At 35.0% G+C, this 15908-nt stretch overlaps 2 protein-coding genes across 2 annotated transcripts; one reads left to right on the forward strand and one right to left on the reverse strand.

Annotated features, from left to right (window-relative positions):
* Positions 1–697: 697 nt before the first annotated feature.
* Positions 698–1475, forward strand: LOC112489193 (Bowman-Birk type proteinase inhibitor D-II). The gene is made up of 2 exons (XM_048474012.2): positions 698–894; positions 1013–1475. Exons 1-2 carry the CDS (start codon positions 768–770, stop codon positions 1258–1260), a joined length of 375 nt encoding a protein of 124 aa, XP_048329969.2. The 5' UTR covers positions 698–767; the 3' UTR covers positions 1261–1475.
* A 3028-nt stretch (positions 1476–4503) lies between these two features.
* Positions 4504–5909, reverse strand: LOC107434107 (rust resistance kinase Lr10-like). The gene is made up of 2 exons (XM_060814974.1): positions 5876–5909; positions 4504–5591 (listed from the first exon to the last, which is right to left on the reverse strand). The coding sequence occupies exons 1-2, from the start codon at positions 5907–5909 to the stop codon at positions 4504–4506; spliced, it is 1122 nt and encodes a 373-aa protein (XP_060670957.1).
* Positions 5910–15908: the final 9999 nt, after the last annotated feature.

Below are 15908 nucleotides of genomic sequence, written 5' to 3' on the forward strand. Positions count from 1 at the left end.
TATTTATTTTGTTTGTATTTTTAATATCAAACGTGCATATAGGTTTTTAAGTTACTTGTTGTTTATCTTTAACAAACTCTCTTATACTGTAACGTGTATTTAAAGACTCCTTTTCATGAATGTAAGTAAGCTTTCCATTTTCTACACTCTGTTCATCTCTGTTTTCTTTCATGGTATCAGAGCTCTTGCGCCAAAGAGTTTTTTTTTTTTTTTTTTTTTGAACGATTCTTTCTTCCTTTGCTATCATGGCTGATTCATCCCCTACCTCTGTAACTGATACCCAGAATTTTGATTTTGACATTCGATTTAGCGATACACTGGCAGAGAGATGATCAATTTGCATTGAAAAAATGTCGTTTATCAACATCGATAATATATACAATATATATATTATATTTTCAAATATATTAATCGTACCACCAACGAATTGACAACTCGACTGACTCATGCTTTAATTTTAAACAAAAACCAAGTAATTATAGATATGTCTATGGCTGTCGTAGGCCTATTGGTAAACATCACTACATAATTGTTGTGATAAATAAAAATAAATAATAAAAAAAAACTTGATGTCATTGGGAAATGTATCTAGTCAAAAAGCCAAAAAATATGTACGAGTTATACATATCATTTTAATTTAACTGTAACCTTCATCTCTTTTGGTGCTGTTTCTTGCGGTGTGTATATAAATGCCCCTAACCTGTTCTCAATAATCTTACACCCACTCAAAAAATAAAAAGAAAAGAACATAAAATCGATCTTCAGAAATGGTGGCCTTGAAGAAAATTGCTGTCTTGCAGGCAGCACTGCTGGTCCTTACAGGACTGGCTGTGTCTGCAAAAGCTGATAGGTTGGATTTCTTCAAGCTCCTCACTTCCAACAATCAAAAATCTGGTATGATAAACTCAAATATATATATATATATATCCTTCTATTATATCAGAAATATCTACCAAGATAGATTAATTTACTTATTATATATATATACATATATTTTGTTGGGTATAAACAGTGGATGGTTACAAAAGACCAGATATTCCAGCGTGCTGCGATAAGTGCATCTGCACGAAGAGCATACCACCGCAGTGCAGATGCACTGACGTCTTTATCGGCGACAAGCGGTGCAAGAACTGTCAAGGGTGCATATGCAATCTCAGCAACCCACCGCAGTGTCAGTGCCTTGATATTAAGGACTACTGCGATCCACCATGCTCATCCTCCTCCTCCACCACTCAGATCATCAAACAAGTGGCTGCCTGATCCACATGATCAGAGACTAATAAACCCAATGTTATTTTATATATATCTACGTTATGTATCATGCCATATGATCGTGTGCTCCATGATCTACTAGCTAGTGTTTATTGTCTTCAATTTGGCTCAATGGCTGGCTGTTGTTGAGCTTTAATTTTCTACACATATATACATATATATATATATATATATATATATGTACTCGTGAAGACTAATAAAAAATAATTAATGTTGGGTTCTAAAACTTCAACTTTCTTATTTATTTATTGTGTAGATTAAAGTTTCATTACTAGTCTACCGTGTTTAAACCCTTATGCCTGTTATTTGCTTATTTAGTGTGTGTATATATGTGTGTGTGTATATATATATATATATATTTTTTTTTTTTTGGCCGAAAGCTTGCTTAGCTTTTTCATTGATGATTTTGGGATTCAAAAAGTAAAATTCGGTCATGCTCTTTGTGTAATAGGGCCAGACCCCAGTTTGGGTGAACCTCTAGAATGAGGATTCGGCTTAAAGCCCTGTTTCGTGTTCTCAAGAGCCAACCATATTGAAGAAAGCCCAATTTTACCAAAAAATAAAAAGGTAAAAAAATTAAAGAAATCCAAAAAAAAATAAATAAATAAATAACGGCAAAGGAGAATTTAGGAGAACTATGGCATGACTATTCAAAGGTTTTTTCTTTTTCTGATTTTTATTTATCTTTAGCCTTTTGATAAAAGGAAAGAAACTAACGCCAAATGAAATTGAACAAGATCTAGATTTTTATTTTTGTTAATTGACGTGGCAATCATTCATTAGTGGGTGACAAGCGCATCATCCCTGCCCCTCCTGACTGGGGCATGGAGCTAGGAATTTGGGGATGGTTCCATTGTTGAGGTGCTTGTGGAAGTTTATGGAAGCTCTAAAGAAAATTCGAGCTTAGAGAGCAGCTCAAGTTTAAGAAAACAATTCATAATTAATAATTTTTTTTGGGGTAAAATTTAATTTCCATCAAATTGTATGTGCCCCCAATCACTCATTATTTTGTTTATTTTTTGTTGTTTTAATTTGTTTAAGTTGGGAGACTGGGTCTTATTGTGAAAAAAAAAAAAAAAAAAATTGCCATTTATCACAATCCATGCTATGCCAGCATGATGGAATATCTGATTTACAAAATGAGTAATTCTACTACATTGGTCTATTAATATATTTATTAAAAATATATAGTAACGTTATTATTTGATTATTTAATATGTTAATATAATTTAAAAATAGATAAGTGAACATTTAAAAAATAAATGTTATTAAATATAAACAAATCAGATAATAATATATATATTTTTTATAGATATATTGATAAATTAGATAGTGCACGTTGTATTATTCTTATAAAACATTTTACTTATTAATCAAGGTAACAATAAAATTCAAGTTTAAATTACAATTATGATGAAATACATAACAGGTAATTAATACAAGTATGATGAAATACGTGCCCGGGTAATTTATATTATCAAAGTGAATTTTACGGCTTGTAATTTTTGTCATGCAGGTAAATATGTTGTGTGCTATAACAACTTGATTTGTTCCATACAGATACACAACTTAGAGAATGGTACCGTTGAAATATATAGTCGAAAGGGTGAACGAAATCCCACAAAAGTATCCTGATGTTGTTGCTGCAGTTTCAAAGTTAGACTCTTTTTTCATAGTTAATGTATTTCATTTTAAATTGGACTAAATTACATAAACATAACTTGTAGTTCGCAATTTTCTCCACGTATACCCCATTGTTTTTAATAATTACACAAACTTCCCCTTACATCATGAATTCTATTTCAATAACTAAATGACAACTAAAAGAAAGTTGTTGATGCTGGAAGATAAAAAATTTTGCAGTTGGTACATTATAAAGAAAGGACAAGGTATATTTGTCATAAGAAAAAGATTAACACTCGTTGATACATAATCTTTACAGTTTGACTGACACAAGGGGAGATGTACAATGAAACTAAAACATAAAGGCAATTGTGCGTAATAGTTTTTTTTTAAAACAAGTAGGGTGTATATGATAAAACTATAAACTACGAGGAGTTTTTATGTAGTTTAACCTGTTAAATTTGATTATGTGTGTGAGACTTGCTGCAAATCCAGAGTTTATACTATTGGTATGAAACAAATTTGAATGGACCTTGTATATCCTTTCCTGTCAGGTTGCTGTTAATCCAGTTTCACAATAATGCTTGTGGGAAATTTCTGCTCGGCTATGTATTCATCATTATTAATTCAACTAAAACATTAAAATCAATACATTAAGGAAAGTAACATATTAAATTTCTAAGAATTAAAATTTCCGAGCAAGTTTATATGAGTAGAGATTCACTTTTTTTTTTTTTTTTTTTCCCAAAATGCAGGTTTGGTAGGACTTGCACATTGATATTTGAAGTATAACAATCTCTTCATGTGTTTGTGTGTTTGTATAAAAAGACACAGGCTTTGCCACATTGCTGATTTATGCAAAGTGTTCTTTTTGCTCTTTTTTTCCTGAGAGCTTTTTATGTAGCGCTACCATTCATGTTATATAGCAATTTTCTAATGTTCGTCTCAGCTTTATTTTTCAATTTTAATTGACGTCTTGCACGTTAAAGAAGTCATCTGTGACACCATTTCTTTTTTATTGTAAACTGGTTGCTCATGACCACAGAATCCAGAAAATTCTGCCCTTTTAGTTTTTATTTATTTATTTATTTATGTTTTTATAATTCGGATTGAACATTTCCTATTCATAATGTAAATTTGCCGTGAAAACTAAATGGTGCAGACGTTGTCTACTACTAAAGAGGTTCAATCTTAATTTACTACAAGCATAGAACTACCTTTTCTTGTTTAGCTATAAGGAATGCCTGTAAATTAAGCTAGAGCTGACTCTGTATCAACCGCCTTTTCTTGTTTAGCTATAAGAAATGCCCGTAAATTAATATAACTAAAAACCAAATTCCATTACATTACCTAGTTTATTCCAATCAACATTGACACTATGACAGTAGCTAGAGCTGACTTTGTATCAGCTGCCTTTTTTGGTTTAGCTATGAGAAATGCCCATAAATTAATATAACTAAAAACCAAATTCCATTACATTACCTAGTTTATTCCAATCAACATTGACACTATGACAGTAGCTAGAGCTAACTCTATATCAACTCTTTAGACATAATAAATTACCAATTATACAGAATAATTACTCATGTATCATTTCCAACTCTTGCTTCATATTCGTTTTGCTTTTGGCATATGTGTATTCATCATTTTTGTACCCGTAGAGGCAAAAGGATTAGGAGGCATGGCTAATTTATCTCCACCTTCCAACATTTGAACCACAGTCTTCATGGAAGGACGATCACCGGGATGCCATTGAATGCACCAGAGTCCCACAATTCCAAGTTTCTTTGCAACCTTGGCATCTCCTTCATCATCAATATGGATCCTCAAGTCTTCTCCTTCTTCCAGTAGATTGTATATCCATTCTGGATAGTAAACTTGGTCAACATTCTCCGCAGTCTCATCTACATTTTTTCTCCCAACAACCATTTCAAGCAACAACATTCCAAAACTATAAACATCGGACTTATAAGACACATGCCCAAAGTTCATAGAAAAAACTTCAGGGGCTGTGTACCCCAAGGTCCCTCTAGCTGTAGTCATTGATACCAAGCTTTGGTCCTTGGAACATAACTTTGCCAGACCAAAATCAGAAATCTTATGTGTAAAGTTATTATCAAGTAAGACATTATTAGGCTTGATATCGAAATGGAGGATTCTCTGATCGCAGCCCTGGTGGAGATATTCGATCCCCTTAGCTATGCCCATTGTAAAATCTTGCATGGTCTCCCAGTCAAGAGAACATTTTTTGCCTTGATCTATGGAGGCAATGTACTTTTGTAGTGTGTCATTTGGTAAGAACTCATAAACAAGAGCTCTTCTAAACCCATCAGCACAAAATCCAAGCAAGCGAACCACATTGACATGGTGAATTCGGCCAATGGTGCTCACTTCATTGACAAAATCTTCTCCATTTCCTTTGGAGTTGTTTAGGATTTTCACAGCAACAAGGATGTCATTTGAAAGCTCTCCTTTGACCACTGTTCCATGGGCTCCTTCACCAAGCTTGTCCTTGAATTGGTTTGTAATCTTCTTAACATCAGCATATGAATATCTGAAGGGCTTAAAGGCTCTGTAATCCTCCAAAAACTTTTCAATCTTCATTCGGCTTTCTCTATCATTTTTATCTTTTCTGTAGACATGATAGATTAATGCTATGATCGCTGGTACAAGGACAGACGTACCTACGGTACCACCTGATCAATACAAAATATTCCAAGTCAAGAACCGTGCCATTTCTTAATTAATTACTAATTACAATCAATAAACACACCAGCAAACACTGCTTTTATTAATACACCTGTAAGAGAGAATCAATTACTCAACAAGCTTTCAATTAATGCACATCGAAATTAGTATATAAATAAGTTCGTCAAATATAAATGATTGTTTTTTAAGTTGTAAAATCTATTTTTGAGATATCTTTGATGATTTTGCATCCAATGAAATAAGAAACTATGGTGGATTTTGATATAGAAACTGTTGCGTACCTTTTCCAAAACATGCAGTTTCATGTTGAGTGTTATTGTTCTTGAAATTACATGTCTGGCCTTTTGCTTCACAAGCTCCACATTTTGGTTTAGACCATTTCAACTGAATATCATTCACTAATTGGCTGGACTTTTCATCTAAGTAGCCTGGTAAGTCGTACAGCTTGGTACAAGACAAAAAGAAACGGTGGTAATTGATATAATAACCAAAATCAACTAAATAAATCCGATACCTTGAGTCACCGGAGCAGGAGATCTGTTGGTTGTATGTTAATTCAAGTAATGAAGAGCAATTGACTAGGGTATAGTTGTATGCGTACCGACTAATAAGTTGGAAATGAGGAATTGATGGATGGTTTGAAAACAGCTTTTCATAGCAATGATTTGGGTCATAAATATGAAGTACCTGTGATTTGTAATCTATTTTTCTTATTAAGAAGTTAATGCGAATTAAATCTGTGAGAATTAATCCTCAAAACTTTTGTAAAATGTGTTTACTGGTTTGATGTTATGACAGAACAAAGAAGAGGAGAGAAGCTGTAGTTTTTTGGTTGCTGGTTTTCTGATAGAACGGCATCGTTTATGAAGCTGAAAATATATCTCTTATATTGCCACATCAGCAAAGCTATTGGGCTCACTTAAACAATGCTATGTCGTTTTGTTTCATATAAGTTATATCAGTTTTTGATGCCACATGACAGCAAAACAAGGTGTTTTAAGAGAGGCAGTTCACAAAGAAATACAGGGTCTTTTTCAAGCTTAAAAAGAAAAAGGAAGAAAACAGAGAGAGCAGCTGGTGTGTCTTCTTCGTGGTTCTAGAGAGAGAAAGTTCCAGATCTGGTTTTAGAGAGAGAAATTCCAAAGTTCTTTGTATGGGTTTTTCTACACCTTGTTTTTCTATGTGAAAGAGAGTGGTTTCTTTGTGAACCACAAAAGTGAGGGTGTAATTGGGACTTTGGGATTGGTTTTGGGTTTCTTGTGTGAAATCACCATTGTTGATCTGGTTTTGAGCTTGTAAACACAGATTTTCTCATAGTGCAGAAGCTTCACACTGGAGCACGGGGACGTAGGTCAATTTCGACCGAACCTCGATAAAATTTCTGTGTTGATTTGTAGTTTAGATTCTTGGATTTTATTCGTAAAATACATAACATTGGTATCAGAGCTTGTGTGCTCGTTCTTGGAGGCTTATTCTTTGAGTCTTGATTATCTAAGTTTCTGCAATTGGGTTTTTTGAATCATCAACAATGTCTACGAGACTTGAAGTGGAGGTTTTCAATGGAAAGGGTGATTTCTTGCTCTGGCGCAAGAAGATGAGAGCCGTGCTGGTTCAACTGAAGGTTGCGAAGGCCATTGACAAGTCCTTTGCTGCAGACGTTCCAGAGGAAAAACATGTAGAGATTGATGAAATTGCTATGAGCACCATCATTCTACATCTTTCAGAAAATGTTTTAAGGAAAGTTGATGAAGTTCAGACCACTGCTGAGATGTGGGCTAAATTGGAGAAATTATATCTGGTAAGATCTCTGCCAGATCGTATTCTTTTACTTGAACAATTCTTTGGCTTTAAGATGGATGTCTCTAAGGATTTAGATGCTAATTTGGACATCTTTAATAAGTTGATTCTTGATCTTGCCAATTGCAAAGTTATTTTCAATGATGAACATAATGCTGTTATTCTATTAAATTCATTGCCTGAGACTTACAGAGAGGTTAGAAATGCCATTAAGTATGGTAGAGATTCTTTGTCATTAGATGTTGTAGTAAGTGCTTTGAAGTCCAGAGACTTGGAATTAAGATCTGAGTCTAAAGGGGAAGGACTTGCTGTGAGAGGAAGGAGTACTACCAGGAATTGGGTACAAAATGATCATAGGAGCAAATCTAGACAAACTTCAAGGTCTAAGTCTAGAATTAGAGGCAAGAAGTGTTTTTACTGTAAGAAAGAAGGACATTTTATCAAGTATTGCTTCAAGAAAAAGAAAGATGAGAAAGCAAAGAACCAGGAAAGTGGTGATTTGGCTATAGCCTCCACAGATTCAGACCCTGCTGAGGTGTTAGTTGTAACACCTGACCAAAATAACTCTGAGTGGGTTTTAGATTCAGGGTGTTCCTTTCATATGTGCCCAAACTTAGAGTATTTTCAGTCCTATACTAAATATGATGGTGGTCATGTTTTGTTGGGTAATAATGTCTCATGCCAAGTGGTAGGAATAGGTAATATTCAATTACAAATGTTTGATGGAACTGTGAAGACTTTATCTTCTGTTAGACATGTGCCTGATTTAAAACGAAATTTAATATCACTTGGTGTGCTTGATGAATCTGGTTACTCTTGTAAGACTGAAAATGGAAGTATGAAAATTTCTAGAGGTTCTTTTGTTGCAATGAAAGGTACTAAGAAAAATGGCTTGTATGTTTTGTGTGGTAAAGCTGTTTTGAATGCTAGCAATGCATCTGTAGCATCATCAATTGATAAAATTGATCTATGGCATAAGAGATTAGGCCATATTAGTGAGAAAGGTTTGTTTTATTTGAATAAAATGAATATTTTTGGCAAGGACATGGTCAGAAAGCTTGATTTTTGTGAAAATTGTGTTCTTGGAAAACAACATAGGTTGAGTTTCAACTTGAGTACAAGTAAAGCTAAATCTATGTTAGATTATGTGCACGCTGACTTATGGGGCCCTGCCAAAGTACAAACACAATCTGGAAATAAATATTTTCTTTCTATAATTGATGATTACTCTAGAAAAGTTTGGATTTATTTGTTAAAATCAAAAGATGAGGCTTTTACAAAGTTTAAAGAGTGGAAATTGCTAGTAGAAAACCAAACCAGCAAGCTTGTTAAAGCTTTGAGGACTGATAATGGTTTGGAATTTTGCATCAAAGAATTTGATGATTTCTGTAAAAATCATGGCATCTTGAGGCATAGGACTGTAAAGCACACACCACAATAAAATGGTGTAGCTGAAAGAATGAATAGGACACTTCTTAATAAAGTTAGATGCATGTTAGTGTCTTTTGGTTTGCCTAAAATGTTCTGGGGTGAAGCTGTTATGACAGCCATGAATTTAGTGAATTTATCACCCTCAACAGCACTTGATTTTAAGACACCAGAACAGGTTTGGACAGGTAAGCAACCAGATTATTCAAATCTGAGAATTTTTGGGTGTGCTGCCTATGCTCATCAATCTGAGGGAAAATTAGAACCTAGGAGTGTTAAATGTGTTTTCTTAGGCTATCCACAAGGTGTCAAGGGGTATAGGTTATGGGTTAGAGAAAGTCAAGGATTTAAGGTGATTATTAGTAAGGATGTGATATTTGATGAAAATACCATGCCTTGCAAAGCTACTAACCATGCAGGTATTGAAGCCAATGAACAATTAGAAACAAGGCAGCTTGATTTATTCTCTGAGGTGGAGACTGAAGGAGCTGTTAAAGGAGATGATGGCTCTCAAATGGAGACAATTATGGAACCTACTGAACCTGTTATGTCTGGACAGCAAGCATTTGATCAATTGGATGAAGAATCAGATGAAGAACAACCTGTCCAACCTTCACCAAGATCAAATCAAAGGAGATCTACTTCACCAAGCTATTTGCTCACTCGAGATAGAGCAAGGAGGCAAATCAAGCCTACTAGGAGATATGGTTATGCAGATTATTTAGCTTATGCCCTGGTTTCTTTTCAAGATTTAACCGAAAGTGAGCCTAAGACTTATGCTGAAGCAATTAAGTCAAAGCAAGCAGCTCAATGGAAGGAGGCAATGGTTGAGGAGATGGAATCATTGCACATGAATAAAACATGGATTTTGGTCCCATCCTCAACAGATCAGCGAGTTGTAGATTGTAAATGGATTTACAAGGTCAAAGAGGGTTTAACTAGTTCTGAACCAATGAGATTCAAGGCAAGACTTGTGGCCAAAGGGTTCACACAAGTCGAAGGTATTGATTACAATGAGATCTTCTCACCTGTAGTTAAGTACACAACAATCAGAACTATGTTAGCCTTAGTGATACAATTTGATTGGGAGCTGGAGCAACTTGATGTAAAAACTGCTTTTTTACATGGAGAGTTGAAGGAAACTATATATATGAGACAGCCTGAGGGTTTCGAAGTCAAGAAAAAGGGTGGAGAGCTTGTGTGCTTATTGAAGAAGTCATTGTATGGGCTTAAACAGTCACCAAGACAATGGTATAAAAGATTCGACTCTTTTATGGTGAAAATTGGTTTCACAAGGAGCAGTTTTGATAGTTGTTTCTACTTTAAGGATTCCATGAGTGATGAAGCAGTATATCTATTGCTTTATGTGGATGATATGCTGGTTACAGGTCCAAAGATGAAGATCATACAATCAGTGAAGGAGCTACTCAAGTCTGAATTTGATATGAAGGATCTTGGTCCAGCTAAGAAGATTTTGGGAATCACAATTCTAAGGAATAGGAAGAAGTCTGAAATGAAGTTGTTACAGTCATCATACATACAGAAGATTGTTTCAAAGTTTTCAATGGAGAATGCTAAAGTGGCAAATGTGCCACTTGGGGGACATTTTAAATTGTCTATTGATCAATGTCCAACCACAGATCAAGAAAGAGAAGAAATGTTAAGAATTCCTTATTCGAATGCTGTTGGTTCTGTGATGTACCTCATGATATGCACTAGACCAGATTTGGCTTTTGGAATTAGTGTATTGAGCAGGTATATGGCTAATCCGGGAAGAGGTCATTGGGAAGCGATGAAGTGGCTGTTGAGATATCTTAAGCAAACAGCAAATGAAGGACTAATTTTCAAAGGAAATCAAGATGAAATTGAGTTAAATGGTTACTTAGACTCGGACTATGCAGGAGATAGGGACAAGAGGAGGTCTATTTCTTCATATGTTTTTACCCTATGTGGTAATTGTGTGAGCTGGAAATCACATCTACAACCTGTTGTAGCTTTATCAACAACCGAGGCCGAATATATAGCTGCAATAGAGGCTGCTAAGGAGGCAATATGGCTTAAAGGTCTACTAATGGAGCTGAAAATACTTAATCAAGATGTGGTGTTGTTTTCGGATAGCCAAAGTGCAATACATTTGTGCAAAAATCCTGTTTTTCATGAGAGGTCTAAACATATCCAAGTAAAGTATCATTTTATTCGGGATATGGTTTCACAACAAGTGTTTAAGTTGGAGAAAATTCCAACTGAGTTCAACCCATCAGATATGGGAACAGAGGTCCTGCCTGTGAGCAAGTTTAATGCTTGCAAAAGCTTGCTCTGGATTGGGGCAGGTTAGACTTGAAGAGAGATGAGATTGCTGGGAAGGTGTTTGAGTTTCTGCACGTTTTGTGTTTTGAGGATTAGGTGGAGATATGTGAGAATTAATCCTCAAAACTTTTGTAAAATGTGTTTACTGGTTTGATGTTATGACAGAACAAAGAAGAGGAGAGAAGCTGTAGTTTTTTGGTTGCTGGTTTTCTGATAGAGCGGCATCGTTTATGAAGCTGAAAATATATCTCTTATATTGCCACATCAGCAAAGCTATTGGGCTCACTTAAACAATGCTATGTCGTTTTGTTTCATATAAGTTATATAAGTTTTTGATGCCACATCACAGCAAAACGAGGTGTTTTAAGAGAGGCAGCTCACAAAGAAATACAGGGTCTTTTTCAAGCTTAAAAAGAAAAAGGAAGAAAACAGAGAGAGCAGCTGGTGTGTCTTCTTCGTGGTTCTAGAGAGAGAAAGTTCCAAATCAGGTTTTAGAGAGAGAAATTCCAAAGTTCTTTGTATGGGTTTTTCTACACCTTGTTTTTCTATGTGAAAGAGAGTGGTTTCTTTGTGAAACACAAGAGTGAGGGTGTAATTGGGACTTTGGGATTGGTTTTGGGTTTCTTGTGTGAAATCACCATTGTTGATCTGGTTTTGAGCTTGTAAACACAGATTTTCTCATAGTGCAGAAGCTTCACACTGGAGCACGGGGACGTAGGTCAATTTCGACCGAACCTCGATAAAATTTCTGTGTTGATTTGTAGTTTAGATTCTTGAATTTTATTCTTAGAATACATAACAGAATCAATTGAAAGCTCAAGTCCAGTGTGATTGGTAGAGGTGCAGGATACAGAGAAGCCCGGATAGCCACAGGAGTCAGGGTGTCTGTGTTTGAGTCGGAAAGGGAATCTGATAGGAGGGCCATTTTCTGTGCAGTACCTTGATTCCGAACACTCTTTTCGGGCTGCTCCTAATCCTATATCTGCCACAACTATGGTCATCATCATCATCAACAACAACAACAACCCTATACAATACATCACCATTTCTATAACAACTCTCATCTTTTTTAGTCCTATACCGGACTCTAGAGTTGATGATCAACGGTAGTACTATGAAATTTAGATAAAAATACTGTGGAATGCTGTATAGAGTGGCCTAATTTTCCTGGACGGATGACTTTTATGGTAAATGATACACTGGTCTAGGTAAAATGTTAAATTTACGCGTCCCAAACATGATCATAAAGCGCAAAAAAAATAAAGTAAAAAAATCTTTTGCAGAACTGCATATGAAACTTCCTATGCATTTTAATAGTAAAAAAGTTATTTTACGCGTCGCAAGTACTATCATAAATATATGACAGAAAAGTTGGTCACGGACAATTGGACAAGATTTTCAATGTAAAAAAAAAGAAAAAAATCTATAGCCAAAATGGAGTAGAATTTAATGGATGATTCAAAAGCAACTTTTGCAGAACTGCAGTGAAACTTTCAACTCCAGAATAGGCTTCTTCAATATCTTTACCACCGATCATACATAGTACTCTACGTATGGCGCATTTGGTAGCCCATATTAGGTATCCTGCACAAAATAGTATAATACTACACTTGCTGCGTCCTAAAATTGCACAACATTGTACCCACCTGCACTATTTATTACACTATCTTCTTCTAAATAAACTCAAGCGCCCGCCGCACTCCCCACCCCCCCCCCCTCTCTCTCTCTCTCTCTCTCTCTCTCTCTCTCTCTCTCTCAGGTTTAAGTTGCACTATCTTTGCAGAAGTGCAGTTGATACTTCCCCACTCCAACCAGACATATTAGGTGGTGGTAACTAAGAAAGGCATACAAAAACTGCAACCACTCTACTTCAGTCTCATTTTTTGTTTTGTTTTGTTTTTTTTTTTTTTATGGATAAAGTGATTAGGCCCTTGTAAGCAGCAGGATTTGCAGCCCTTTTGGTTCATTTCCTGCTACTCCATAGCAGCACTTGCGTAGCTGGAGATGTTAAAATTAATAGCTCCTGTGCTCCTTCCTCTTGTGGAAACATACGTAACATAAGTAGCCCATTTCGCCTGATACATGATCCAGAAAACTGCGGCGACCATATGTATAACTTATCATGTGAAAACAACCTCACTGTACTCTACTTATCATCAGGGAGATACAAATACTACGTGCAGGAAATCAATTACGCTCTGTATACAATTCGTCTTGTTGATGGCGGCATTCAGAAGGATAATTGCTCTTCCATCCCTCGCTATTCTTTAGGAGCCAATGATGTGTGGGATCTATATGGTATTGGATATAATAGGCTTAAAGACTTAGGTATCTGGGATACGGAATATGTCCCACTAACACAGCCTATTACTTATTTAAAATGTGCAAAACCAGTGAATCATCCTTTATATGTGGATGCTACTCGTTTCATTTAAAATGCTCTACTAACACATCAAGCTCCACTTTAGCGCCATTTTTTTATGTTTATGTTGGTTGGTTAAATGGCTCAGAATTGATCCCTTCCTTGCTAGTATCAGTTCTAGAATAACATGATTATATAGCAGAGTATCTGATGTGATTCCGCCCGAGCCCGCTCAACCGATAACTCGCTGGCGTGCTGACTCAACATGGATGAAGACTAGACCAATCACAAGAGCTCAAATTAAGAGATTTAAGGACAAACTGGGAGTATTTATACAGGGGGTAATCAATCTCAACAGAGCTTGTCCATACTTGAAGATACAAAGTCTATTCTAAGCATCCAAGTGATGGAAGCCGATATGGATCCGGGTGACGGTTTTGGTACATTTTTGGAGTTCGGGAAGCATGAAATGGTTCCAATGATTTATGGGTTCAATACATATGCCTAAGAGGTAATGGAATCAAGTTAAAGCAGCCTCAAATGCAATAAAAAAGGGCTTGTACGGACAGCATCAACAATTTGGCCGAATTTGCTGTATTGCTTGCTGGCTTTACTGTATTTTACTGTATTAGCCTTTTCTTATTTTTCCAAGCATGGGCAACGTGTGGGACTTCATATTCAGATTATTTGGCATCCTAAAAAGAATCTAGAAGCTGATTTGAAGCTCAAAGAGGTCAAAGATTGATCAAAGTCAACTTGATCAAAAGGCTAGCATTTTTAGTTTCCTAATTTGTTTTTACTTTTTGTTTTAGGAAACTACCATTACTTTTTGGCTTTTATTTATTTATTCTCTAAACAAATAACTTTAGGGAGGTTTTTATTTTATTCTTTCCATTGTAAATTAATTAATTCCTAATTTAATATAAAGGAATTAATTAATCAAACTTAGATTAGGAAAGGAAGTATAGTTTCGGCCAACTAGGTTGCTTTATGTGTGGTGGCCGGTTTTCTTTATTTTTAGGGTTTTATTTCGTGGCTTTGTAGCCTATTTAAAAGCTTATTTTTCAATATGAAAACAACTTTGATTTGATTAAGAAAATACTTGTGAGATTAATTATCTCTTTGTTCTTTGAGAACACCTAAAACACCATTAGAGAATTGGTTGTTTTAGCTTGACTTATCAATAGGTTTTCCATCCCCTATTGTGGCGTCTACATTATACCAAGGTTTCTAACCATAGGTTAGTTAGGAGTTGAGGTCCATTCTATTAGAACTTGAACTGAATTGAGATCCGGGCTAATATAATACGGGTTTAGGAGCAGGTCGTCCTAGGTTTGTATCATTTGGTATCAGAGCTATATTTTGTTCAGGTTTGATCTATCTTTATTTGCTTTATTTGTTTTCATGTTATTCTGCAATTTTAGCATTAGGTTAAGGTTGCATCCATCCCCTACACGTTCTGCATCTTTAAAAAAAAAAAAAAAAAATTCATTCCTAGTTGAAATAGGATTTTCTAGTTTTACCGTATTTTTTGTTTCCTAGTTTGTTGGTTATCTTTCGTCATTGTTCTTTTAATTTGGTTTTTGTTGATTTTTCTTTGCTGTTTTAGTCTTAAATATTTGCATTCGTATATTCCAAAAAAAAAAAAAAAACAGATTGCGGCAACATTTAAAAAAAAAAAAAAACTGCACATTTATATTTATTTGGAGGTCACAGGTTTGGTGAATTTTTGGAGTTGGAATTGCAAATTTGTTGTTTATTCTTGCTACTGCAGTTGTGTCTGACATTCAGTGAGTGAAAAAAAAAAAAGAGAGAAAAAGAAAAAGAAAGCCGAATATAAAAAAAAAATTATATATATCGGTTTGTTGAAAATTGGTGTTGAAGTTTGTTGCTGGAAATTTTTTTTGTAACTACTGCTTTGCTAATTATTTATTCCATATTTGGAGTTTCTGGAAAAAACTTGAATTACAAGAACAACAACCAACACTTTTCTATATTTTTGTTCTCTTTGATTCTTGTTCGTATTTGAATTTCTTTTTCTAGAATTTTATTCTTGAACTCATAATATATTACCATCTAGTCCAGTTCTTCAAAATTCCAAATTTTTCTCATTAATTTGCTTTATTTTGTCTAGAAAAACCGAAAATAGGTATTTTCATTCCGTTCGGTATTTGTTTATTTTTGCTTACTGTTTTGTTGATAAGTTTAATTAAAACATACTAGTGATCTAATTGCTGTTTTGTGGGTGTTTTAATTAGAACTTAGAGATAATTCATTAAGTGGAAAAAGGCAAGAGTGTGTGAGCTTAAAAGAGGGTAAAAGCCGAAACTAGTATGCAAACACGAGTGTCGAGTCCTCATTTGAGTGAAACACATAAGGGAGTGAAATTGTAAGGTCCTATTTTATTTTT

The sequence above is a fragment of the Ziziphus jujuba genome, chromosome 2 (genome assembly GCF_031755915.1).
Source record: "Ziziphus jujuba cultivar Dongzao chromosome 2, ASM3175591v1".
Taxonomy (NCBI): domain Eukaryota; kingdom Viridiplantae; phylum Streptophyta; class Magnoliopsida; order Rosales; family Rhamnaceae; genus Ziziphus; species Ziziphus jujuba.

Excerpts from the sequence above, each read along its gene's own strand:
- LOC112489193 (XM_048474012.2), top strand. The coding sequence starts at position 768 with ATGGTGGCCTTGAAGAAAATTGCTGTCTTGCAGGCAGCACTGCTGGTC. Across the intron at positions 895-1,012 it reads TTCCAACAATCAAAAATCTG|TGGATGGTTACAAAAGACCA; the intron begins GTATGATAAACT and ends GGGTATAAACAG.
- LOC107434107 (XM_060814974.1), bottom strand. The coding sequence starts at position 5,909 with ATGAAACTGCATGTTTTGGAAAAGGTACGCAACA. Across the intron at positions 5,592-5,875 it reads TTTGGAAAAGGTACGCAACA|GTGGTACCGTAGGTACGTCT; the intron begins GTTTCTATATCA and ends TGTATTGATCAG.